We start from the raw sequence: 27,258 nt of genomic DNA on the forward strand, positions 1-27,258 counted from the left end.
TATCCAGTCTTTACGGATCTAAGCGATTCCGTTCATTTCATGTTGCCGGCAATTGAAAAAAAAAACGCTCACAAGAAACAGATGATCTCACGATACTCATTCATAAATCGCTATTGAGTGAAAGTTGTGATAAATTGAGATTTTTGTTCTTGCCAGTACAGTATAGGATCATAATTGATGTACACAACTGCTGTAATAGACTTATAAACATGGTTAGATTTAAAAATAGCCAATAACACAATAAACTTCTTAATAGTATCATAAAAGTAAGTAATAAGAACATACTTAAATTCAACTATTTATTTAACTCAATGATTTATTATTCCGTAACAAACAGTACACTAAGGGTCTGTTTCACAATATATGGATAAAGTACCAAATAGCTATGCAACACATAAATTATTTAGAAGATAAATTGTGCTATTTGACACTTTATCGGACTCATACCTTTTGATGGACTTTTCGTGACGAATAGCACTATCTGACAGCCGTTAAACGCAACAATAGTGTTTTTCCTACCAATAAGTAATAAATAGCTAATTTGGAACTTATGTAGAACTTATCCATACATTGTGAAACGGACCATTAAATTAATATTAATTTCACAGTAAATTACGAATTTTTTGTTAAACTAACAAACGAATGACGCAAAATCAATTAACACAAAAAAAATACAAATACAGTTACTTTTTTTAAAACAAATGGAGCCTTCTCGCGAGTTTTTGAGTAATTAATCATGTAACTGGCCTGGAAAATCGATTCTTTGATTATTCGATCTCTATCCCTAGCTCAACGCATACGCGCGAGTGTCCTTTTGCTGTTTCAATGTGCCTAGAAATCTTACAGTATAAGTTTGCGATTTTCTTATTACATTGATAGTTGGAATGCTTACTCATTGGATTACCTATATTGTTGGTATTCAAGAAGTAGAAGGTACTGGGAAGGAAAAATGTAGGACTATCTACAATAAGAAATAATATTTTACTACACTCTCACTAAACAATCTAATTTAATATAACATGTATTACTGTTGAGATACATTGTGCTTCCATACGATGGCCAAGTCAATGTAATTATTTAAAACATATAAGAATTGTTAATAGACAGATAATTTTCAACGTGGCAAAGCAAATAACAAATTTAAAAAGTTTGGTCCCTGTAGTTCTAAAATTTTTTTGGGTATTTTACATTACATGTTTACTTTGTAATAGAACTGATGGCCATCTAATCTGAAATATTGTCCAGTATCCATTTGATATATTTTGATACATCAGTGTAAAATTCTGGTCCTGAGCCGCAAATATTAGGTCCATAAGATACGACTCCATATTGGACATAACGGTTCACGTCTTTATAGATGTCTTTAATCATAAAAGGACAACCAGCGTCTCCAATGCACGAGTCCTTTCCTATTTCTCCTCCACAAAACTGATTCTTCAAAGTTACATTCCGTCGTATCTTACTCATATTCTGAGTGTACATTTCGCAATCTGCGTGGGATTTTACAGGAAGGTCCACTTTCATCAGTTTGCCTAATTCCGTCAGTCCCCAGCCAGCCACTGTACCAGTCTTAAAGTCCAGAACCTTATTTTGAAGTTCCGGTGTTACTGGTAGACAAATTGGTTTAACGTTAGCTGAAAAAAGGCAATCGTTTATTTACCATAAATTAGAAGAAAGAAGTTATGCTAATTTCCTTATCGATGACTTTTATTAGAACGTGTATAAAATGTTGGTTAAGTTTAATAAATTTGTTTCAATACTAACGATGATTAAAGTCGATCTCGCCCTCTATTCTCAGCAACGCAATGTCATTTGTCGGTGGCATCCGGCGAAACTCGCTATGGGGTATCGCCAACTCCACGCGCATGTCCTGTAAAGAGTACGAAAAGCATAAATAGCAGAGCCCGCTATTTATCAGTAACAAATTAAGGGTGCCCGTTAAGTTGCCCGTGCCCTTAGCAAATCTCGCGTTTGATACATATGTTCGTCTTATCTTATGCCATGACCAATATAAGGACAACGTCAAAGTTCTGTCATTTTATAGAAAATGCACGATCGTATATTATAGCTGGAGAGCCCAAGAGGGGATTTCGGGATTGACTCCAGCGTGGCAGATTAATATACAGGGAGCCTTACTACCTTGTACCCTGTTTAGTATCTCTAGCAAATATCAGCTCCATATATATGGCCGCCATATATAGGTATGGCCGCCCGGAAAGTATAATGGTATTGTTAAGTAAAGTTAATGAAGATGGAGATGTTTTGAGTTTGAGTTATCCTTCAAAATAAAAAAAATATCCCACGCTCGAGAATGTCGAGATGACGTTTTTTTTACAACTTTGCAGCCCTCCCCTTTCTTTACATTACTTGAAAATTGTCAGATTAGTGAAATATACATTTCTTAGTATGTAGGTAACTAACTTAGCCTACCTTAATCTGACGCGCTCGGGTATGTCCATGGTACAGTTTTTTTTTACATTTTTGAAAGTCTATAGCCGCTCCCCCCGCCGATGAAAAGGTTATTTTTAATATTTTTTTTTCTTATAATTATCTTCGCTTCGCTACCCAATAGGTCTCTATGACGCTCGAGTAAATCACCATTTAGCATCGTGGGCTCCTCTACTATTAGTGTCTTTGGCCATGATAAATAAGTAAATTACTTACTTATGAGTTATGAATCGCGTTTTGCCATGTGCCGAGCGTGATCTTATTAATAGTTTCGCTACGAGTGAAATGTCACAGTGACAACAGGTAAAGTTAAATCCAATAGCGATACCTAGCCTTATTGTATGCAATCCCGATGAACTTAATGATAAAGATAACTAACGTTAACGTTAGGTTAGGATCGCCATCGCTATCGCTATTGGGAGTACTGGCGATGTTTCTATAACAAAATTCAATGTCTCTTCCAACCTTTGAATATACAATTTAAATTCAGAAATGAATAATCTTCAATAGCTTTAACGCAAACAATTATTTCATTTACATCTTTACCTGAATATGATTTTCACAGACAACGGATAAGCCAGGTTCAAACTCGCAGTCTGTTTCGCTACTGAGGTCGAGATCTCCCACCCTCACACCTACAATATTTTTGTTGACAATGCAGTGGGCAGTAGTCAAGATGTATTTTGAGTTGATAATCGTCCCTGAACATTGGAATCGCGCACTATCCTCTGAAAAAGGGATTTTTTTATCTGCGATGTCTTAACATAGCGCCCGCATGGATGAACGGTCATAATTATTGCTAAGTCGATGTTAAACCGTTATTATATAATGGTTTTTATAATATATACATATGGACAACAACAATTACAACATAACTTTGTACATAGAAACAATATACGATATCGTTATTATTCTACCCTAATTCATAAATAAATCAGTCCAACTGCCCCCTCTAAAATAAAGTTCTTTTTCGTGTTTTGAAAATGCTATGAAGAAGATACAGATGAGTTAATTCAGTTTAGAAAGAACGAACATATTCCATTAAAAAAACGTGACTTACTCACGTTTAAACAGGGTATAAATTAAAACAAGGAAAAATTAATAATTATAAATTTCCCTAAATAATCTTATATAATCTCGTATTAACTTATTCTAAAAAAGGTCTGCTCTATGTATGAAATTATGTACTGACTTTTATTATAAGCGATACGGGCCATCCAAGGAAATTCGTAGAGTTTAGCGTATTTGCCTCCTAAGACACGATTTTCCATAATACTTCCACACGTTTCTGGTAGAAGGTGATCTTTGTTTATTCCGCTCCCGCTGTCTAACGAAGGCCTCGTATCAATACCTGGAATTTACAATCTATATTAACCCATATAAAATGAGGTACATACATACATAGTCTTTTTATGACCTTTTTTAGGAATCTGTACGATTAATTACTATATCTATGTAGAATTGTAAAGAACAACGTACCTATATTTATTTTATTTTTGTATTTATGTAGATAAGTAGGTATAACTAAAACGACGCTTTGGACGTCGGGGATTTGGATAAAATTTGAAAAATTTATGTTTACATAATGAAATCAGTGGTATTACATTTGAAATAAAGATATATTTCTCGCAAAGAACTTTAATTTTAATATGAACTTTACAACACACAATAAGTGAGAAGGTACAGAAAGTTATGCATGTAGGAATCCGGTATTGGAAGCTAGAACTTTAACTGAATAATTATTTTTCACATTTTATTCGCGGTTTCCTCTTTAATTAATTATTTCGATTATTGTTTTGTTTATTCTGAAAATATTTGAGCTTTATCACTGTATTTAACTTCATGTCTCTAAATAAACTTCAATTAAAATGTAAATAATAAATACAATTTCAACAGTTGTGATTTTACTTAAACAATTTTAAGATCTTAGATTTATTATTTAGATTATAGATATTACCACCTACTGAGTATGACTATGCTTGGTTCACATTGTTAACATTGGGGTTTCCCAATATTCAAACTTTAAACCTCGAAAGATAATTAACTAAAGAAGTTTTAAAGTATTCCAATATATAAAGTATACACGTACCATGACCCAAAACGGCAAATATATGTAGCACTAATACACAAAAAAATAATTTTGTATTCATTTTAAAAAATTTCTGTTGCGGTCTATACGATAGATTTAAGCAGAATGGAGTCTGAATCGTTCAACGCAGTTAAATATTTGCGATTTATAGTACGTCACATAATATTGGGTTTTTTTATTTTTACTTTTTGTATTGTTGATACTTAAAACACTCATTTAGATTATTCAAGATCGGAGGACATTAAGTGATAACCTTTGATATAATAGAAAAGTCTGTGTAATGTATTCCATCTCATTCTTTTACACGTTCAATCCTACAGATATATATGTTTGTCTCTTTCTACATAACGCCTCAACTTTTCGTGTTACACTTGATTTTACTCCTCATAAAATTTCCGTACCGGGCCTTTTAACTCAAATCGTTTCTTAAGGAGTAAACTAAAAAAAATCCTAAATTTTTTTCTCCATTTAAAACATAATAAAAATCTAGTGGCGTTTCTGTCTCATATTGCATTCATTTCTAATGTAATAAGAATAATTTGTTTATAAATAAAATGGCTTAATTATCACGATATTCATACATAAAAACTCACTTGGTAAGTCAGCTATAAACTTACCAAGAAAAAAAAATTGCTTAACAGAATGCCATGAGATTCTAAAAATGAGGTGAGTGACGAAGGGAGTGCTGTTAGTAAAGTGAGGTGCGACTTTAAATCACAGATTATCAGAATTCCAAGCCAGAAAGTAAATATACTAACTTATCTCGACCCACATAAGATGTAATATTGGAGTTTACTCCTTAAGAAACTATTTAAGTTATAAGGCCCGGTACAAATTTTATAAGGAGTAAAATCAAGTGTAACACGAAAAGTTGAAGCGTTATGCGTAACACGAAAAGTTGAGGCGTTATGTAGAAAGAGACAAACATATATATCTGTAGGATTGCACGTGTATAAGAATGAGATGGAATACAATACACAGACTTTTCTATTTTGAATGCACGTTTTGACAGCCACGTTACTACATTGTCAGTGTTGACAGGTGTAAAAAATAAAAGTAGATTGTCTAGCGTGCCATAGAGTTTTGTCAATAGTAATGGTCAGTGAAATTAAAACTAAAAAGATTGTTCATTCTTATTCTTCTCTTACTATAAAGGTATCTTTGGTCACAGAAAGAAAATCCTATTTGGGCATAGATGATGTAGGTACGTTTTATTACTATCTACTACAAACATTTATATTATAAAAACATATATTCTTACCACCTTTAGTATGAAAATATGGTCGACAGCCACAGAACATTATCGCCATCTTTGTTCTGCAGTGCATTTGACACAAGCCGAAACTATAGCCACCACAGCTTATAAAGTATGGAAGTCGTTCGTGCCGTTTTGTATAGAAATCAAGATTTATTTTAAATAACATACTTTATGTAATACGCTTTATTGAAGTGATATAAATAATCCGAATAATTACAAATATATGTTTGTTTCTCTTATCATTTTAGCAGATGCGTTCATTTACCCTTTTTTTCTATTCGATATATATCATAATTATCGTTCTTAAGGAGTAAACTCCAATCGTGCGTCGTAGCTGACACACACATTCTTTATTATCGTTCGTAAGGAGTAAACTCCAATCGTGCGTCGTAGCTGACACACACACACTTTTTATTTTTTATTTTAACGACACATAAATGCATTTTTTTTCCGGTTTCTGGGTTAACGACAACATATCCCGCTGTCTTGCCTCCATCTATAATCCATCCAATTTGGAGCCTATACGCATGGCTAGGGAAAACGGCAAGCGGCTGGATGGCATGTCTTTGATGCTTCTTGTGTGGACACGTTAGCCACGTCAAAAGCTGGTGCGGCCACAGACCAGGCGATTTTATTAATTTTCAATTACTATGTAAGTTACGTGATCTATGAGTATCATTGTTCAAGTCCACTTACAATCGTTTTTACCCACTTGTCTGCCTTGTTCGTTTGGGAATTTTGAGGTATCAGGTTTGAATAAAAACACAAATGTGATATATTTACAGTTTGTAATAATAAGAAGAATATAATAAAAAAAGTTCCTCGTCCAATTTCAGGATACTTCAGTTGTGACTCCTATCAATGGCTATGGTATTTCTGAATAGAGATACGTCACTGGACACAATTAAAAGCATAAATAACGAACAGTACAGATATAATATTTACAATTTGTTTAAATCCGCCGCGCGGGGTTTCCCCAATGCATCTACGTATATTATTTAATACAATTTCCACGTCTTAATCAAATTTATAGGGAGTTTTATTGCCCCTAAGGTATCGTAAAATGGTACAACCTTAACCAAACTGTTATCGAAAAGATATTTTTAGGGCAAAAGTATAGTTTTCTCAATAATAATTATAGATCATCTGCATCTTTACGCCGCTATGTTACCAGCTTGCAACATACTCTGAAAGTAGGTACTATACTTGCTTTTTTCTAAAAGGAAGGACCATGAAGAAAACACTTGAGGTTGTGATTCACTGATAGAGTTCTTGAATTTTAATCCTAAATAATTGTTACGAAGTATTATTAAGAAGAATCGAATCTAGCGTAAGATTAAGCAATGAGAGGTTACAAAAAATATATAATTATTGTGATTTTGTGAAACTAATATGCGTTTAATTGGATATTTACTAAATATATTTCTTGTTTTTAATATATGTTATACTTACTTACGTATCTATTTCGTTCTATCGTTAGGATAAACATAAACTTAGTGGTAAAGGATTAAACTCGTCATATCCACTTTATATTAGAATTTTATTGATTACAATGAAGTATTAACAATTTTTTTTTTAGTTTTAATTATTTTTATTTTCCTATATTGTAAAAGCTATACTGACATCGCAGCCCTTTTTTTAGAAAATATATTCAGTGTGTCACGGTATGAAAACACTATTTCTTTTTAATTGCTTTGATTGTAACTTTTATTTTGTTCATAAGACATTTTTTATAAATATATATAGTTCTCGTAAACATTCTAAATGATAGCTTTTACATAGTAAATGGAATGGATAGGTATATTAATAAATATTATAAGCTTTGAAATGTTTAGTAACTTTATTTGACAATCGTTGTGAAATGGTGTAACTAAATGACAATTCTTTGTTTTAGAACTAATGCATCTAATCTGTAATATTGTCCAATATCCAATTTATATATTTCGTTACATCAGTGTAGAAGCCTGGTGTATCAGAACCGCATCTCCTAGGTCCAAAAGAAACGATTCCATATTGGACATAGCGGCTCACGTCTTTATAGATGCCTTTAATCATAAAAGGACCACCAGAATCTCCATTGCACGAGTCTTTCCCGAATTCCCCTCCACAAAACTGATTCTTCATAGTTTTCATAGTTTCATTTAAACTTGGGTTTAGCCTATTTCTATAGTACATCTTGCAATCTGAGTTGGATTTTATAGGAAAATCGACTTTCATCAGTTTTGTTGCCTCTATGCCCGTTTCAGTCACTCCCCAGCCTGCCACTGTACCAGTCTTAAAGTCCAAAACCGTATTTTGAAGTTCAGGTGTTATTGGTAGACAAATTGGTTCAACGTTAGCTGAAAAAAGACAAATCTTTCTTATTTATGATAACGAAGAAAAATATATAACTTTCCTTATACCACGTGGGTAAATATTGTGTTAAATAAACAAAATATTTCTATACTTACGATGACTAAAGTCGATCTCGCCCTGCATTCTCAGCAAGGCAATGTCATTAGTCGGTGGCATCCGGCGATATTCGCTATGGGGTATTGCCATTTCAACGCGCATGTTCTGAAAGAGTACAAGTAGCATAAATGCTTTTTATCAATAACGGATTATCGGCGGATTATGACTCCCTAATGTTAAAATATATTACATTTTTGTTGTTCGGAAATCAAACTTAGCGTAAAGTTTCGACCCTAGACTATTTGATGTATAAGCAATTCACGCATATGGTACATTCTTTTCTTGGCCGGTAAAAACATCGCTGTCATGGATGTTAGTATTGCCAGTAATCAAAAATTAACCCTTATATGGGGAATAATTTGAAGTCATGAAGGCTTACTTAATCATTTATTGAAATGTCTTAATTAAACAATGTACTAATATCTACAGTTCTAAGCTTAAATAAATATGACACAAAATTAGGAACAACTAATATGATAGGTTTTATTAACTGTGCTATTAATATAATATATTTTAAGATACCTAGCAATCAGAACCGTTCGATAATTAAAACTATGCTATTGTAATCAATAATAAAAGGAATAAACATAAATACATTTATGTTTTGACGTGATAACGTCTTTAAAATCGTTTTAGTCGGGTGACATGTTCAGAAACTTGTGTCACACCAAAACGTCACGAGCGCGATCGCAGGTATAACGAGAGAGAGACGGACCGATCTCCCGTCTCATCTCGAGCGCTGCCAGTCATTCCGTGAATGTATGAAGAAAAATGTATATCATAGTCGAATAAGTAAACTTGTCATTTTACACCCGAAATTTATCATCAAAAGTGTGAATAAAACGATAGATGTAATTTAAAATTTGAAAAAATTGTTATCTTCATTAATTCCTTACTTCCCAAAAACTTATATCACCAATAAGACGTTATCACGTAAACATCTCGATCGTAAACCTACTTTACAAACAACCAATATTTTTTTTATTAGATTTTCGTAGATAGTAAGTTTATTTTTCGCACCTAGAAATTTAGAGCTAACTAACAATGTCAGTCTGACATTCGCCGGCCAATAAAAGTATGTGGCACTGTACGTCATATGTGATTAATCTTTATACATTTTATACTTGTGAAATTTCATAGTGACAACACTGTTACATCAATACTGGCGCTGGTTCCTTATCAAAATCTAAAGTCCTTTCAAACTTATATGAATACACAGTAACAGTTTAAACATTCAAACTTAGAAATGAGTAATCTTCAATAGATTTAATTATTTTGCTGATTCCTCATTACCTGAATATGATCCTCACACATAGGGTATACTCCAGCTTCATACTCGCAGTCCAAATCTCTACTGACATCGAATTCTCCTATCCTCACACCTCGAATATTTTTGTTAACCACGCAGTGAGCAGCAGTCAAGATGTATTTTGAGTTAATAATCGTCCCTGCACATTCGAATTGCGGACCATACCCTGAAAATAGTTTTTTTTTATCTGCGATGTCTTAACGTAGCGCCCGTAGGGATGAACGGTCATATATGCTAAGTCGATGTTAAACCGTTATTATCAGTATATATAGACAACAACAAATACAACATAACTTTGTTCATAGAAACAGTATATGGTATCGTTATTATTCCACCCTAATATTCATAAAGAAATCAGTCCAATTGCCCCCACTCAAATAAAATTCTCTTTCTTGTCTTGAAAATTCTACGAAGCAGAAACAGATGAGTTTAGTTTAGAAAGAATTCTATTAATAAACACGTGACTTATAATTTTTTTCAAAACAGGCTATAATTATATGTCGCAGCCAACTAGCTAAATTAGCCGTTCAATCAGCAGCCTAGCCGTTTAACTAGCGGCCTGAAAGTTGTTTAGCCAGTTGATTAAACAGCTAGGCAAATGACTTGGATCGACGAAGTTTCATTACTTGCCTATCCTGTTGACTGTTAATGAAAGTTTAATTCCACTTTCTGCCAATCTCAAACTCGAAACGAAACTCTTCGAACTGTCAATATGGCGTCCGCTAACCACAAATTTGATGGTGTTTTCCAAATTTTCATAAAAAACAACAAGTACAATGGAAGAGTGTAGTGACAATAATAATGTGAATTTCACTTAAGAAATTTAATTTTAAAAGAAATTTTTATGTCATATTTTGTATTTCTGCCAAATAACGACTCTGTCTTACGAATGGCCTAAGCATTAGCCAGCCGGTTTACTAAAGGTTGTAACAAACGCTACGGCTGAATATCTTTGAGATCGTTAGTTAAACAGCACCGTTTAGTTAAAAGGCAAGGCTGTTAATTTAACGGCTAATTAAGCTATTTGGCTGCGACATATATATAATAATAATAAAACACCCTAAATAATCTCGTATTAACATATTCTACAAAGGTCTGCTCTATGTATGAAATTAAATACTAACTTTTATTATAAGAGATAAGTGCCATCCAAGGGAATTCGTAGAGTTTAGCGTATTTGCCTCCAAAGATACGATTTCCCAAAATACTTCCACACATTTCTGGTAGAAGGTGATCTTTACTTATTCCACTTCTGCTGTCTAACGAAGGCATCGTATTAAGAGGTGGAAAAACGGAACAGCATACCTAGAAGAATATTACCATTATATGCTTCACGACTCGTCGTCAAAAGTACTTTTAAAGCGTTAAGTGCTACGGTATTGTACTGTGGGGTGCTGCTGCAGAGGTTCATTCCTGGCTGTTCGGGGTATTTGTTGTTTCCTCACGAGAGTCGGCACGGAATAAGTGTAAGGAATTAAATATTATTATGAATTATATAATATACACTATCTGGGCAACTGACCAATATATTATTGATGCCTTGTTGATGTACAAAAAAAAATAAACGATTTTTAAATAAATGGTGACTTTCATCAGTATAATATTCGAAATAGCGTACGATAAGCCAGGCTCCAGAAGATAAACCACTCCTTATATGGAAAAATTTCTCTGAATAAATTGAAAACTCTCGTTAATCGTTAAATCCATTAAGGATACGCTTAACGAGAGTTTTTCTTTTTATAAATTTGACGATTGTTTACATGATTCTAATCTTGGGGTTGATTTTCTCCTATTCAAACAATTTGTATGACTCAAAACTTGGCGATTAAAAAGAGTGGCGGAGAGTTTCTTGCCAGTTCCTCTTGACCGCTCTACGCCCTTGACTTGCGAACTGGTAGTAAATGTAAATTTAGAATCAATTTAACATCTTTTCTGTTTACGTTTACGTGTGCTTGGTTACCTACATGAATAAAGTTATTTTGTGTTTGAGGCGAACGCCATAACAATCGATTAACTCGCAAAGTAAAAGTTACTTAAAAAGCGCTACGTGGGAGCAACACTAAACACAAGCACGATCTTGCGTCGTTCGAAGAGAGTACGTGTACGTACGATACGGGCAATAGATCGAACGATGTATGCGCTTCCGTTCCAAATGGGATTTTTACCCATACACCGCTTAGGTCTATGGGCGGTTTTCTCATGATGTTTCCCTTCACCAATCAAGTGAATATTAAATGATTGCATTAAAAGAACATTTTTTGAAAAACTGCAATACCAAGTTTATGCTACCAGTACCTTATATAATCTTTCACCATTTTCATATCCCGTGCCGCAAAAAGCTTTGGAAAACAATTGCTTTGTTTCATCGTCTCGATTTAAGGTCACGAGATCAAATGCCGCCTTGCATTTGGTATAATCCATACAATCATTACAAATACCTGGAATTTTCAATATAATATATTAGCCCATATAATGATGTACATGACGATGTTCAGATGTACCACGGGTCTTTGTATGACTTTTTTAGGAATCTCTCTCTCAAATATGTTAACTATGTTGGACCATGAACATTGTAAATAATAATATTGCCCGACGCGTAACACGATAGTGTATAATTTTAATTTATGTATCTTTTTAGTAAAAATGTAAGAGATAGAAAAAGTCCCTGGACACAATGGCAGATGAGAGTATTACAAAAATATGTAAACTGTACACTTAATTATATGTAGACTTGTAAAGGTAAATAGATTTCTTGTGTATGTGTTTATGTGCGTATAGACAACAAATGTACTTTGAACGTCAAGAATTTGGATACAATTTGAAAAATAATTTATTTGGGCTGGCGGTCAATCTTTCTAGCATAGACATAGACATAACATTTACTACTAACAAAATATACACAAATAAACACACAAAATATAAAAGAGAATGAAAGATAACAATTTTTTTACACGCTTTATATTAGCTTCACCTGTATGTATGTTTTACCCACTTTTAACGGACAGATTTAATTTAAACTTTGTGCCCCTGTCAAAGATCGACGACAATGCAATAATCCAAAAAAAAAAATGGAATAAAAAATAAATAATAGTTAAAAAAAACTAAAAAACACGCTTTTAAAGCACATCAAACTAAAAAGTGAATAAATGGGTTGCTCGATAGACGAAAAATATGGCACAGAGCTCGCCACGCTTTTTCACAATAATACCAGTATTTTTTGTTCATTACCATTTTCAGCCTAAATTAGGAATTATTTTTCACTTTTTAGTTTGATATGCTTTAAAAGCGTGTTATTTAGTTTTTTTTAACTATTATTTATTTATTTTAAAGAACGCGGTACGTTTTAATCGTGTAATGCGTGTGTGCTGTCGTTGTAATTGGTACTGGCTCAGCATTATGCTGAGGAGCAGACTTTTCCACAGCGCTGGTAATTTATTTAATCAAGTTATTGAAATACAATTTAAATTTGTTATTATTAAAATTTATATTTATGTATCCAAATCCAAATCAGAAACAATTTTCGACACACAAGAAGCGGAAAGCTATTATCTCATTTTCCATGTCTCCAGAAATTTATGTATGTGGACATTTCGAAATGGAAACAGGAAGTTTGATTAAATAATTAATTTCAACATATTTGATTATATTCGCGGTTTTCCGTTTAATTAATAATTTCGATTATTGTTGTGTTTATTCTGATAATGTTTGAACTTTATCACATTTTGTGGTTTATAGCTTAGCTTATCATGTCTCTAAATAAACTTCAATGTAATTATGTATAAATAAACAAAATAAACTTAATATAATATTGTTCATTTTCCTGGTTTATATTGTTATTAACATTGAGGTTCCCAATTTATTCAAACTATAAATCTATTTTAACATTTCCTTATCACTCTGAGGTTGATTTAAATATGAAATTGTTAATAATTAATATGTACAATCATTACAATCAAAATGTACTTAACGGGCTGATTAGAAAACGTGCGCAAAACCCTTGTCTCTGTTTCCATGGCAACGCTACATAAAAATAAGCAAGGGAATACTTTGCCTCCGGCTCCTACAGATGTTTCATAACATAATATAATCTGATGGAATATACATATATTTGCGCAAGTAATAAAAAAATATCAAATAATTAGATACAAAGGAGATGGCTATGAAAATCGAATCGAGTTTTTTACGAAACAAAACTATTCTTTAAATTAAATGAGTTTTATGAGTATTAGAATAATAATAATAATTTATTTATTGCAAGAATCGTACATAACTACTACTTTATTAAATTTAATTTAATGTACTTTATTAAATTTATGTCAATAACAGTATCTCACGCAAATAATCATTTATTGAATAGTACATTTTTTCCAAAAGTAATACCCTAAGTCGCTTTTTAAAGACTCTAGTCGGAAGATCTTTTAATTCTTTTGGTAATTTATTGTAAACTTTGATTGCCATACAAAAGGTGTTTTTCCGAAACAGTTTTAGATTGATTTTTGGCAGTCAATTTCTCCCCATGTTTACTTTTTACTTTGACTTCTACATTCGACATAAAAATATGTATGTTTCTGTGCACGGATAAGGATATTTCTAAAATATAAATACATGGAAGAGATACAATTTTGAGCTTCTTAAATAAAGGTACACAACTATCAAGACAGTTTGCTCCACAAATTGCTCTAATACATTGCTTTTGAGCCTTAAATACCCTATTTACTTCGACTGAATTTCCCCAAACTATAATTCCATATCTAAATATAGATTAAACATATGCATGATAAGCAGCTAATACCGTAGCATGGTTAACAGTTTTCCTTAGTCGTTTTAACTCAACAACAAAACTGTCAATTTTGTTCTGTAATTTTTTAATATGTGCTTTCCAACTACAAAATTTATCTATCGTTATACCTAAAAGTACACACTCGTTCATTATGTTCAGTTAATTGCTTTTATATTGTAACCCTATTTGTGTTTTTGAGTAATATTTCTGAAAATGGATTATGTTAGTTTTGGTCATGTTTTTTTGTAGATTTGATTTCATTCACAGATTCAAATGAATTCATCCAGTTGATGGCGTCGTCTAGAGATTTACTTAAGTTGTTTTTTAAACCTTGTTTGTTTTTACTTTTTATTATAAGTTTAGTGCCATCATCAAATAGTATACAGTTCTGGTTTATAGCATCAGAGAGTTCATTTATGTATGTTACAAAAAGTAGTGAGGCAAAAATCTGCCTTGAGGTGTTCCGTACCCATTTTTCTTAAAATTGGATCTATAGGTTTTTTTACAAATCTTTGGTATTTCTACATATTTTATTCTATTTTCAAGGTAACTTTTCACCCAGTTTTAAGCCTTACCTCTTATTCCGTAATATTCTATTTTTTTTTAAAGTCTTTCATGACATACAAAGTCAAAAGCCTTTGTCATAATTTATTATCTAGAAAGATGCAACGGGTTAGCATTTTATCATTTAAGCATTCAGTAATTTGTTTGACTAGGGAACACGCACGCAAGGGTGGTAGAACAATTATTTCTGAAACCAAATTGTTCTTTTTTTGAAGTTATACTTCTTTAGGCGCGTTATGAAAAATTGATGAGAGTGAAATTTTACGATGCGCGCGCACCGTGACACAAAATTAACAGAATGAAGTTGCCCACGGAAGATGCTACGGCATTACACTTAATGTAAGAGAATAATTATAAATATTTATTTAAATATCGTATGATAAAATTAAATTCTCTATTTTATTATACATTACTTTTTCGAAAATTTTAGATAATATAGGAATTAAAGCTATTAATCTATAATTAGTCATTTGTGTTTTTGCTCCTTTTTTATGTAATGGTTTGATAATTGATATTTTTAGTTTTTCAGGAAAGATCCCTTCTACTATCGATAGATTAATTATGTATGTCAGTGGATCAAGTAGGTATAATGCGCACGATTTAATTGTTTTGGTATCCAAATTATCGTAATGGGAAACAAAAATACTTTCATGATATAGGGGGATTTTGTCTTCTGGCAAATTGTTTGTTTTATTTTTAGTAGGCAGTGAGGTAAAATAGTCATTAAATAAGTCGTATATTTCATGTGATTAATATGTTTCGTTATCGATATTAATTGCTTTTATTCCTGAATAAAATGTCATGTCTCGTGTAGTTTTATTTTTTGCGCAATTTATGTTTTCTGTATTAGTAAGCTGATGGGATTTATGTATTCATTTTTTTTAATAGATGAGTATTTATTATATGCAGATTTTTTTTAAATCATGTTTATTTAAATGATATTTTAGGTAGAACGTTCTTTTTCTTATACAACATTTTTTTGCGCTTTAGTAAAGAATCTATTTTTGATAGGTTTAAATGTATTCTTAATTTTTAAGATCGGAGAACATAAATTGTAAAATAATGTTATAGAGTCATGGAAGTTGTCGAATGCTTTATTTGCTGTGGTGGAGCTGTATACGTCCGAGAAGATGAGGCTTGAAAGACACCTAATAAATTTATTAGTGTTTTCCCTATTGATTTCTCGTCTGTATATAAACCAGTACTTTTGTATATCTTTAAAATTTTCGTTTTCTTCGAGTGTAAAAGTGAGTGATTGTGCGGTCTCATGGTCTGAAAGTGCTAAGTAGTGGAGGCCAGATTGTGTGTCATTTATCGATACCTCCTAAGTATACTGAGTCATCTAACAAATTTAGGTATTTTGTTTTTTTTATACAAAAGTACATAATAAACCATGACCTTAATGTTAGTGTTATTTTTTTTTTAAAAAGACCTATAATTACCGAGATAATTTCACGTATACTTAATCAATTTTTACATCAGTTAAAATCGTACATTGTATACTGATCCAAATAACATTGTATCAGTATTCGCGGGGCGTGAGGAAGGACGCATTGATACAAGTATATTATGGCTCAGTATACGATAAATGACGGCGAGGGCGCGAATTTTTTTTAATTTTCTCAATAATAAGGTGAATAATACTAATGATACAATTAGCAATATCTCAGGAATCGGTGATATAATGCAAAACAGGGATGAATATGGTAAGTTACATTGATATACTTTATTTATGTTACGTATAGTGTGATTTTGCCATTTTTGTTTGATAATTGTTACACGTTCCTTAGTACGCCGTATACTGATACAACTATATTTACACCTGTTTACAACGAACAAACTTTATAAAGAAGACACTTGATTTATCTGGCTATAATAATGTACTAATTAAATTTTTGATATATTTGTTTTAATTTTGGTATAATATATTTTTTTATGTGTTATAAATTTTATAACTTGATATTGGCACGCTAAATATAAAAATATGAATTCTTGTGTTTTTAATTGTTGTTTGCTTTAGAGTCTCCATTGCCACCGGATGCAAATTTTATGGAAGAGGAGCTATCAATACTTGATGATATTGATTAGAATGATAGCAAGGAAGTATCGCAGAATATCCCTTCTAATGCTTACATATTATTCCTAGATTATATTCTTTGCTCTTCGCATTGGGTATCGAATGTTGATAACTGAACTCAAAAAGGAGATCGATCGCCATCAGTCATAGAGAACACTCCAGGTAATTCGCCCATCCAGAATAGCATTATAGAAAATTATTGTGATATTACTCCAGTACCATCGCCGTATAACTATTTTGACTCATCTCCTGTTAATTTCTGACATTAATGACATCACATACTCATCGTCCAATAACGCCAAAAGCGCATTTCCATTGCGAAAAAAGATAAAGAAAGGCTAAGAGTTTTCATAAAAAATGCAAGGATAAGGAGAGGAAATATAAGCTTAATAGAGGATTGGAATATGTCAGTAGAAACGGAAGAGTACATGCTACGAGAATAATGAAAACTTCTTGCCCCTCAACTTGTCGGAAAAAATGCAGTGAGAAATTAACAGAATGTTTTGGATTATTGGACCACCGAAGACAATGGGTTTTTTGGCAAGATATGTTGTAAAAGCTGGAAAAAAAGAGAAAAAATATTGTCGATAAAAAAAGCAGTGAAGGAGATAATATTATTAAGATCACAAAAATATCGGTTTGCAAAACTATGTTCTTGAGAACCCTTTCTATTAGTTTTGATTTTGCTTATACAGATTTAGAAAAGTCCGATAAAGGTAATGGATTTATTAAATCAGATCAGCGTGGTCTTTGGATAAACATATAATCCATCCGATAACGTTCACAGTGTTATAGATCACGTTGAAGCATTTTCTCCTGTAGAGTCACATTACACTCGCCAAAAATCAAGTAAAAATTATCTGGAAGGCTTTTTATCCTTCCCAAAACTGTTCATGAATCGAATGGTTTATGGACTACCGTGAGACAATATCTATATATAGGTTTTATAAACCCAAAAAAGATATTTGTGAACAATGTCACATTTATGAAAATAATAAGCAAGTTCTGCAGGCAGATAAAGAAAAGCATGTAGAGCATTTAAAAAAAAGAGAAAGCTAGAAAGATGAAAACAAAAGATAAAAAATCAGCGTTACAAAATAATGAAATCCTTACATCAGCATCTGATCTTCAAAAGTGTCTTAATGTATGTACCTCACGGAAGCGTGAGTACTTTTTATTATAAACGGAAACATTATTTGTATAATTTCACGATATTAATTCTGGGATCTCGCCAAGGTGATTGGTTTTGATGGTATCAACAGACAGTAAAGAGAGGTGCAATTGAAATTTCCAGCTATCATTTTAAGTTTATAGAAGATACGGGTGGTGAAGGTGTCAATGATTACCTGTTTTAGTCAGACAACTGTGGAGGCCAAAATAGAAATAGGATTTATTTCTTAATGTATGTTAGGTAGTTTAAAGTGTAATATAGCTATTAGCCATCGCTTTCTAATAGTGGGTCATTCACAAAGTGAAGGCGACAGTATGCACGCTTTAATTGAAAGACAGACAAAGATAAAAAGCTTTATATGCCTGATCAATGATATACAGCTTTTAGATACATACACAGTTATTGAAGTGTCTCAGGATTTAATAAAGGACTTCAAATCAAAGTCAAAACTTATAAACAACTGGACAACTACTAATGATGGATCTATCTATCTATCTAAATAACTCTAATGGAGCAGAAGATAGTGATTCAGACTGATTTTTGATTCGTTCAACCTTTAACATTTTTATTTATTTTGTTTAACCTTATAGCAATTTTTTGAGCGTTAGAATTTCCTAGATTTTTAGATATTTATATTATTCATATCTATTATTTTTATTAATATTGTTTAACGTAAGTTACCATTTTTAGTTTCTATTATTTTTATTGATGTTTGTTACTTTTCAAGAAACTTTAATGATACTACATGCTACAAAAAAGGGTCCTACTTAGTATAAACAAAAATACATCGTGATTCTTTAAATGTGTTGTTTTGTTAATGAGACTACTTCTTCCTAACCTTTATTAATTTCGTGAGGTATTCGAAATACCTAAAATGAGTAATTAAAAAGCCTCGATTGATTATGTTAGTCCAGTATACGTTGAGGTTTTAACTACTAACATAGGTAAGTACTTTCCTAGTATAATGAGTCAAGTGATGTAATTTAAACATTTTATTATTAAGTGGGACAAAAAAAATCGAAAATAACCAAAAGTAGTATGATAATAATAAAATGATTATCATATTTCGTAATATTCTCGAGTAAGCCAGGGATTTTCATGTACAACGTATATGAATATAACTGGTAGTTAAACCATTTTACTATTGAGTCCCGCCCGTGTATAATGAGTCATGTACATAAAATATCATTTAAAAACAAAATTCAGCAAAATCATGTTATACCAAAGGAAGAGCTTTCAATCTTTATTAAAAAAACATTTAATTTATTCCGAATTAGTTTGATTTCATTAAAATATAAACAATTTGCCTTAAAATGGCTCTCCTGTAAAATTACTAAAATGTCAGTTGACTCAGTATACTTAGGAGGTATCGTTATGTTACTTGCTATTAGGTCTAAGCAGGAGTTTTTACGTATTGGGCGCTTTACATGATTTTGTAAATTATTATTTTGAAGAATAGAGATAAGTTCGCGGGAACTTTCATTGTTTTTTAAAATGTCTACGTTCCAGTCTCCACATAATATTAGTTTTTTGTTGCGTTTCCTGCATAGGTTACTTAAAAGTTGTTCTAAATTATATAAAAAAGCTGTTAGATCTAAAGTAGGAGTCCGGTAAATACATATTATTATTAGGTATTGGGGGCCTAGGGTAACAAATTTCCTTGTATTTTAAATTGTTTTTTATTAGGACGCATGAACCTCCTCGGCGATGATGAGGCCAAGAATATGAAGAGACTAAGCTATAATTATTTATCTTAACGTTGGATTCACTTCCATGTTTAATAAAAGTTTCTGTGAAACATATGATGTCTATATTTCCTTAATTTTTTTGCAGGTCTGTGATGGCTATTTTAATTAAATCTTGTTTGATAAACAACCCTGCTATATTTTGATGGATGAGTCTCAATTTATTTTGCTTATTAGTTGCTACGAAAATATTTTAAGAAAATTTGTAATTTTTAATTGTACAGTGGGAATTTAAGAATATACGTACCATTACCCAAAACGGCACTTATATGGAGCACTAACACACTAAAAATTAACTTTTTAATCATATTAACAATTTGCTGTTGCGGTCTATTCAACAGATTTTAGCAGAATGGAATGAATCGTCCAACGTCGTTAATTATGCGCGATATAAAATACGTCACATACAATTAGAATTTCATAAAAAACGTGTGCGTGGTCTATTTTTCAAAAATGGAACTACTTATAAATATTCCTTATATTATTTTTCTTTTTTTTCGGCTTAGTGCCAACAAAATTTCTGTAATTTTATTTTATTTTAATATGTGCTTGTATTATCGTATATGTTTTAATAGTATTTTTTTAATTTCTATTTAAATTTTTTTTTGAGAAACTTATGCTTACATTAATTTTCACACATTTTAGATGTAAGATTTTGTAAAATAATTTGTAAATTAAGGACTGTGTGGGATGTCCTTAGCTTAGTAACTAAATAAATAAATAAATACCAAATGATCTTTCTCATTCGTCGCGTATTTTTATAAGTGTAGTTCTTATTTTAAAAAATAGAACTAAAATTTAAAAACTACTATAAGTCATACCATAGATTTTTTTCATAGAGACATTCAAGCAAAAAAATCATTAGTTTTATTAATACCAAGGCACAATAAATTTTGGGAACGATAAAAAAAAAGCAATAATTAGTTTTCTTCTTAATATAATTCTGTCATCTTTATAATTTAAAATTCATTCTAAAGTAACATTCAAAAATATGATTTATTATTATTTTTTAAGCTTTTCGAGGGATACCTATATTATTAAAAAAAAGACAAAAAGCAGTTCAACAATTTATTATAATAAATATAATATTAAATTCTTTTACAAGGTCCCAGGGCCGAGACATTTTAAGTCAATAATGTTTTACAAGACTCACCCACCGATTAGGTTAAAAATGTTGAAAGATCAGAATTCTGTTCAGTGTGATCTTGACTTGCAAAGTCAACTTTATACAATACACTTCCATACTTACAATCTGTCAAATTTAAGAAATTTAGAGGTCGTTCGGCTCGTACGGTGTTGAAAAGAGGTTGATTTTCATACAAATATAGCTAATTGTACGGTTGAAGAGAAGATGGTTGCAACAAAACGTTTTCATGAAATAATATACAAAAATATACAGCACAATAATTATAATATATAATCTTATTAAAAATTATAAACTAATTTATTTTGATAGATCACGGATCATATACAATTAAACGATGACATATTAGCCTAGTAACACTTCGAAAATATTTTTACACTTTATCACTTTATTCCTTGTAAACTCTTTCATGTTTTTACACTAAACAGCACTTTCCCTATGAAGGGTTAAAGTGACATCTGGGGGTGGGGGCTCCCACTCCCAGTTGAGTCGTGCCTTAGATCGACGGTCTACGGGGGGCGCCGACTCGGCGGAACCGTCCGAGTATCCACTACTGTAATTTATAATATATATATATATAATATATATATATATATATAATATATATTATAAATATATTAATATAGAGTAGGAAAAGTAATATATATAGCGTTGCCATGGAGAGATCTCCCTCCTTATTATAGTTTTTCTTCCAAGCCTCCAAGGTTTCAGAACCATAAGTGAGCACTGGTCGCAGCAGAGTTTTTTTACAGGAAGCATAAAAATTATTTAGACAAATAATGAAACCGACTTTAAATATCTGTCAACGTTATTTATCTATGTTATAAAAGAAGAAGATCAAGCATTTATAGAAGGGACATCCTTTTGAATATGAACTGATTTATTTCCAAAAAGGTGAACTTGTACGCATAGTTTTTGACAAAGTGGTCAAACATTTTTACAGAATGTAATGACCGTGGTGAAGGCTCAAATAATCCATCTTTCCATAAATATCACGTAATCAAAGTGATAACCTTCTTTTTTTGAAGTCTGTTAACTAATAAGCGAATATTTCAGTCATATCATATGTCTTTAGAACGAGAATTAATTTATAAAGGTTTTTGTCAGTAATTTTGATCGAAGTCCTAAATTGTAATATTACGGGAAGTTTGTATTTTATAATGTATATCCTTAATTTATTACTAATTGAGGTAAAATATATATTAGTCTGGGAATGCTCGGCCTATCAGGAAATTTTCTGCTCGAGTCAATATAGTCTTGATTAATTTATTTCATGAAAAACTTTTTTAAATGATAGTTTATCCAGTCTTTACGGATCTAAGCGATTCCGTTCATTTCATGTTGCCGGCAATTGAAAAAAAAACGCTCACAAGAAACAAATGATCTGACGATACTCATATTCATAAACCGCTATTGAGTGAAGGTTGTGATAAATTGAGACTTTTGTTCTTGCCAGTACAGTATAGGATCATAATTGATGTACACAACTGCTGTAATTGACTTATAAACATGGTAAGATTTAAAAATAGTCAATAATACAATAAACTTCTTAATAGTATCATAAAAGTAAGTAATAAGAACATACTTAAATTCAACTATTTATTTAACTCAATGATTTATTATTCCTTAACAAACAGATAAAGTACGAAATAGCTATGCAACACATAAATTATTTAGAAGATAAATTGTGCTATTTGACACTTCATCGGCCTCATACCTTATGATGGACTTTTCGTGACGAATAACACTATCTGACAGCCGTGAAACGCAACAATAGTGTTTTTCCTACCAATAAGTAATAAATAGCTAATTTGGAACTTATGTAGAACTTATCTATACATTATGAAACAGACCCTTAAATGAATATTAATTTCACAGTAAACTACGATTTTTTTTGTTAAACTAACAAACGAATGACGCAACATCAATTAACACAAAAAATACAAATACAATACAGTCACTTTTTTTTAATAAATGGAGCCTTCTCGCGAGTTATTGAGTAATTAATCATGTAACTGGCCTGGAAAATCGATTCTTTGATTATTCGATCTCCATCCCTAGCTCAACGCATACGCGCGAGTGTCCTTTTGCTGTTTCAATGTGCCTAGAAATCTTACAGTATAAGTTTGCGATTTTCTTATTACATTGATAATTGGAAGGATTACTCATTGGATTACCTATATTGTTGGTATTCAAGAAGTAGAAGGTACTGGAAAGGAAAAATGTAGGACTATCTACAATAAGAAATAAGACTACACTCTCACTAAACAATCTAATTTAATATAACATGTATTACTGTTGAGATACATTGTGCTTCCATACGATGGCCAAGTCAATGTAATTATTTAAAACATATAAAAATTGTTAATAGACAGATAATTGTCAACGTGGCAAAGCAAATAACAAATGTAAAAATTTTTCGAACTACAGGGTTGGTCCCTGTAGTTCTAAAAATTTTTTTGGGTATTTTACATTACATGTTTTTATTGTAATAGAACTGATGGCCATCTAATCTGAAATATTGTCCAGTATCCATTTGATATATTTTGATACATCAGTGTAAAATTCTGGTCCAGAGCCGCAAATATTAGGTCCATAAGATTCGACTCCATATTGGACATAACGGTTCACGTCTTTATAGATGTCTTTAATCATAAAAGGACAACCAGAGCCTCCTATGCACGAGTCCTTTCCTAATTCTCCTCCACAAAACTGATTCTTCAAAGTTTCATTCCGTCGTATCTTACTCATATTCTGAATGTACATTTCGCAATCTGCGTGGGATTTTACAGGAAGGTCCACTTTCATCAGTTTGCCTAATTCCGTCAGTCCCCAGCCAGCCACTGTACCAGTCTTAAAGTCCAGAACCTTATTTTGAAGTTCCGGTGTAATTGGTAGACAAATTGGTTTAACGTTAGCTGAAAAAAGGCAATCGTTTATTTACCATAAATTAGAAGAAAGAAGTTATGCTAATTTTCTTATCGACGACTTTTATTAAAACGTGTATAAAATATTAGTTAAGTTAAATAAATTTGTTTCAATACTAACGATGATTAAAGTCGATCTCGCCCTCTATTCTCAGCAACGCAATGTCATTTGTCGGTGGCCTCCGGCGAAACTCGCTATGGGGTATCGCCAACTCCACGCGCATGTCCTGTAAAGAGTACGAATAGCATAAATAGCAGAGCCTGCTATTTATCAGTAACGAATTAAGGATGCACGTGAAATAGCTTAGAAAATCTCGCGTTTGATACATATGTTCGTCTTATCTATCTTATGCCATGACCAATATAAGGACAACGTCAAAGTTCTGTCATTTTATAGAAAATGCACGATCGTATATTATAGCTGGGGAGCCCAAGAGGGGATTTCGGGATTTACTCCAGCGTGGCAGATTAATATACAGGGAGCCTTACTACCTTGTACCCTGTTTAGTATCTCTAGCAAATATCAGCTCCATATATATGGCCGCCATATATAGGTATGGCCGCCCGGACAGTATAAAGGTTTTGTTAAGTAAAGTTAATGAAGATGATGATATTTTGAGTTTTGAGTTTGAGTTATCCTTCAAAATAAAAAAAATATGCCACGCTCGAGAATGTCGAGATGACGTTTTTTTTTTACAACTTTGCAGCCCTCCCCTTTCTTTACATTACTTGCAAATTGTCAGATTAGTGAAATATACACTTCTTAGCATGTAACTAACTTAGCCTACCTTAATCTGACGCGCTCGAGTATGTCCATGGCACATGGCCGCTCCCCCCGCCGATGATTTTTTTTCTTATAATTATCTTCGCTTCGCTACCCAATAGGTCTCTATGACGCTCGAGTAAATACCCATTTAGCATCGTGGGCTCCTCTACTATTAGTGTCTTTGGCCATGATAAATAATTACATTACCTACTTATGTATCGCGTTTTGCCATGTGCCGAGCGTGATCTTCTGAATAGTTTTGCTACGAGTCAAATGTCAAAGTGACAACAGGCATAGTTCAATCCAAAAGCGTTACCTAGCCTTATTGTATGCAATCCCGATGAACTTAATGATAAAGATAACTAACGTTAACGTTAGGTTAGGATCGCCATCGCTATCGCTATTGGGAGTACTGGCGATGTTTCTATAACAAAATTCAATGTCTCTTCCAACCTTTGAATATACAATTTAAATTCAGAAATGAATAATCTTCAATAGCTTTAACGCAAACAATTATTTCGTTGATGCATCTTTACCTGAATATGATTTTCACAGACAACGGATAAGCCAGGTTCAAACTCGCAGTCTGTATCGCTACTGAGGTCGAGATCTCCCACCCTCACACCTACAATATTTTTGTTGACAATGCAGTGGGCAGTAGTCAAGATGTATTTTGAGTTGATAATCGTCCCTGAACATTGGAATCGCGCACCATCCTCTGAAAAAGGGATTTTTTTATCTGCGATGTCTTAACATAGCGCCCGCATGGATGAACGGTCATAATTATTGCTAAGTCGATGTTAAACCGTTATTATATAATGGTTTTTATAATATATACATATGGACAACAACAATTACAACATAACTTTGTACATAGAAACAATATACGATATCGTTATTATTCTACCCTAATTCATAAATAAATCAGTCCAACTGCCCCCTCTAAAATAAAGTTCTTTTTCGTGTTTTGAAAATGCTATGAAGAAGATACAGATGAGTTAATTCAGTTTAGAAAGAACGAACATATTCCATTAAAAAAACGTGGCTTACTCACGTTTAAACAGGGTATAAATTAAAACAAGGAAAAATTAATAATTATAAATTTCCATAAATAATCTTATATAATCTCGTATTAACTTATTCTAAAAAAGGTCTGCTCTATGTATGAAATTATGTACTGACTTTTATTATAAGCGATACGGGCCATCCAAGGAAATTCGTAGAGTTTAGCGTATTTGCCTCCTAAGACACGATTTTCCATAATACTTCCACACGTTTCTGGTAGAAGGTGATCTTTGTTTATTCCGCTCCCGCTGTCTAACGAAGGCCTCGTATCAATACCTGGAATTTACAATCTATATTAACCCATATAAAATGAGGTACATACATACATAGTCTTTTTATGACCTTTTTTAGGAATCTGTACGATTAATTACTATTACTATATCTATGTAGAATTGTAAAGAACAACGTACCTATATTTATTTTATTTTTGTATTTATGTAAATAAGTAGGTATAACTAAAACGACGCTTTGAACGTCGGGGATTTGTATCAAATTTGAAAAATTTATCTTTACATAATGAAATCAGTGGTATTACATTTGAAATAAAGATATATTTCTTACAAAGAACTTTAATTTTTATATGAACTTTACGACACACAATAAGTGGGAAGGTACAGAAAGTTATGTATGTAGGAATCCGGTATTGGAAGGAGGAACTTTAACTGAATAATTATTTTTCACATTTTACTCCCGGTTTCCTCCTTAATTAATTATTTCGATTATTGTTTTGTTTATTCTGAAGATATTTGAGCTTTATCACTTTTAGTGATATTTAACTTCATGTCTCTAAATAAACTTCAATTAAAATGTAAATAATAAATACAATTTCAACAGTTGTGATTTTACTTAAATAATTTTAAGATCTTAGATTTAATATTTAGATTATATATATTACCACCTACTGACTATGACTATGCTTGGTTCACATTGTTAACATTGGGGTTTCCCAATATTCAAACTTTAAACCTCGAAAGATAATTATATATATATATAATTTGCCATTAACTAAAGAAGTTTTAAAGTATTCCAATATATAAAGTATACACGTACCATGACCCAAAACGGCAAATATATGTAGCACTAATACACAAAAAAATAACTTTGTATTCATATTAACAATTTTCTGTTGCGGTCTATACGACAGATATAAGCAGAATGGAGTCTGAATCGTTCAAGGCAGTTAAATATTTGCGATTTATAGTACGTCACATAATATTGGGTTTTATTAATATTATACTTTTTGTATTGTTGATACTTAAAACGCTCATTTAGATTATTCAAGATCGGAGGACATTAAGTGATAACCTTTGCAGATTCTTAAGATCTTTCGAACGAGAATTAATTAAAATAGTTTAAGTTGTTATTTCATTTTGGATGTCGTCCTTAATTTTCAGGATATACTTAATAATGTAATATTATTAATGGGTAGTTTGTATTTGACAATTTATATCCATACTTTATTAT

General features: G+C 31.8%; 2 protein-coding genes across 4 annotated transcripts; both read right to left on the minus strand.

Annotated features, from left to right (window-relative positions):
* Positions 1 to 992: 992 nt before the first annotated feature.
* On the minus strand, positions 993 to 26,975 carry LOC125054337 (serine protease easter-like). Of its 3 annotated transcripts, none has more exons than XR_007117698.1 (6): positions 26,845 to 26,975; positions 25,912 to 26,070; positions 25,266 to 25,447; positions 24,085 to 24,190; positions 23,492 to 23,954; positions 993 to 1,172 (listed from the first exon to the last, which is right to left on the minus strand). XR_007117698.1 is itself a non-coding variant. In XM_047656148.1 (5 exons), exons 1-5 carry the CDS (start codon positions 26,903 to 26,905, stop codon positions 23,545 to 23,547), a joined length of 918 nt encoding a protein of 305 aa, XP_047512104.1. In that variant the 5' UTR covers positions 26,906 to 26,975; the 3' UTR covers positions 23,487 to 23,544. The 3 variants fall into 3 exon arrangements, 1 of the variants encoding a protein (XP_047512104.1); XR_007117699.1 differs by lacking the exon at positions 993 to 1,172 and adding an exon at positions 23,297 to 23,453; XM_047656148.1 differs by lacking the exon at positions 993 to 1,172 and having other exon boundaries at positions 23,487 to 23,954.
* On the minus strand, positions 7,612 to 20,255 carry LOC125054320 (venom protease-like). Its single transcript, XM_047656126.1, has 6 exons — positions 20,140 to 20,255; positions 11,851 to 11,993; positions 10,680 to 10,860; positions 9,540 to 9,721; positions 8,246 to 8,351; positions 7,612 to 8,134 (listed from the first exon to the last, which is right to left on the minus strand). Exons 1-6 carry the CDS (start codon positions 20,198 to 20,200, stop codon positions 7,701 to 7,703), a joined length of 1,107 nt encoding a protein of 368 aa, XP_047512082.1. The 5' UTR covers positions 20,201 to 20,255; the 3' UTR covers positions 7,612 to 7,700.
* Positions 26,976 to 27,258: the final 283 nt, after the last annotated feature.

Source organism: Pieris napi, chromosome 1 (genome assembly GCF_905475465.1).
Source record: "Pieris napi chromosome 1, ilPieNapi1.2, whole genome shotgun sequence".
Lineage (NCBI taxonomy): Eukaryota > Metazoa > Arthropoda > Insecta > Lepidoptera > Pieridae > Pieris > Pieris napi.

Excerpts from the sequence above, each read along its gene's own strand:
- LOC125054337 (XM_047656148.1), bottom strand. The coding sequence starts at position 26,905 with ATGAATACAAAGTTATTTTTTTGTGTATTAGTGCTACATATATTTGCC. Across the intron at positions 25,448-25,911 it reads CCGTATCGCTTATAATAAAA|AGGATGGTGCGCGATTCCAA; the intron begins GTCAGTACATAA and ends TCCCTTTTTCAG. Across the intron at positions 23,955-24,084 it reads CGAGATCGACTTTAATCATC|CTAACGTTAAACCAATTTGT; the intron begins GTTAGTATTGAA and ends GCCTTTTTTCAG.
- LOC125054320 (XM_047656126.1), bottom strand. The coding sequence starts at position 20,200 with ATGATTAAAAAGTTAATTTTTAGTGTGTTAGTGCTCCATATAAGTGCC. Across the intron at positions 11,994-20,139 it reads AAGTGCCGTTTTGGGTAATG|GTATTTGTAATGATTGTATG; the intron begins GTACGTATATTC and ends TGAAAATTCCAG. Across the intron at positions 9,722-10,679 it reads ACTTATCTCTTATAATAAAA|GGTATGGTCCGCAATTCGAA; the intron begins GTTAGTATTTAA and ends AACTATTTTCAG.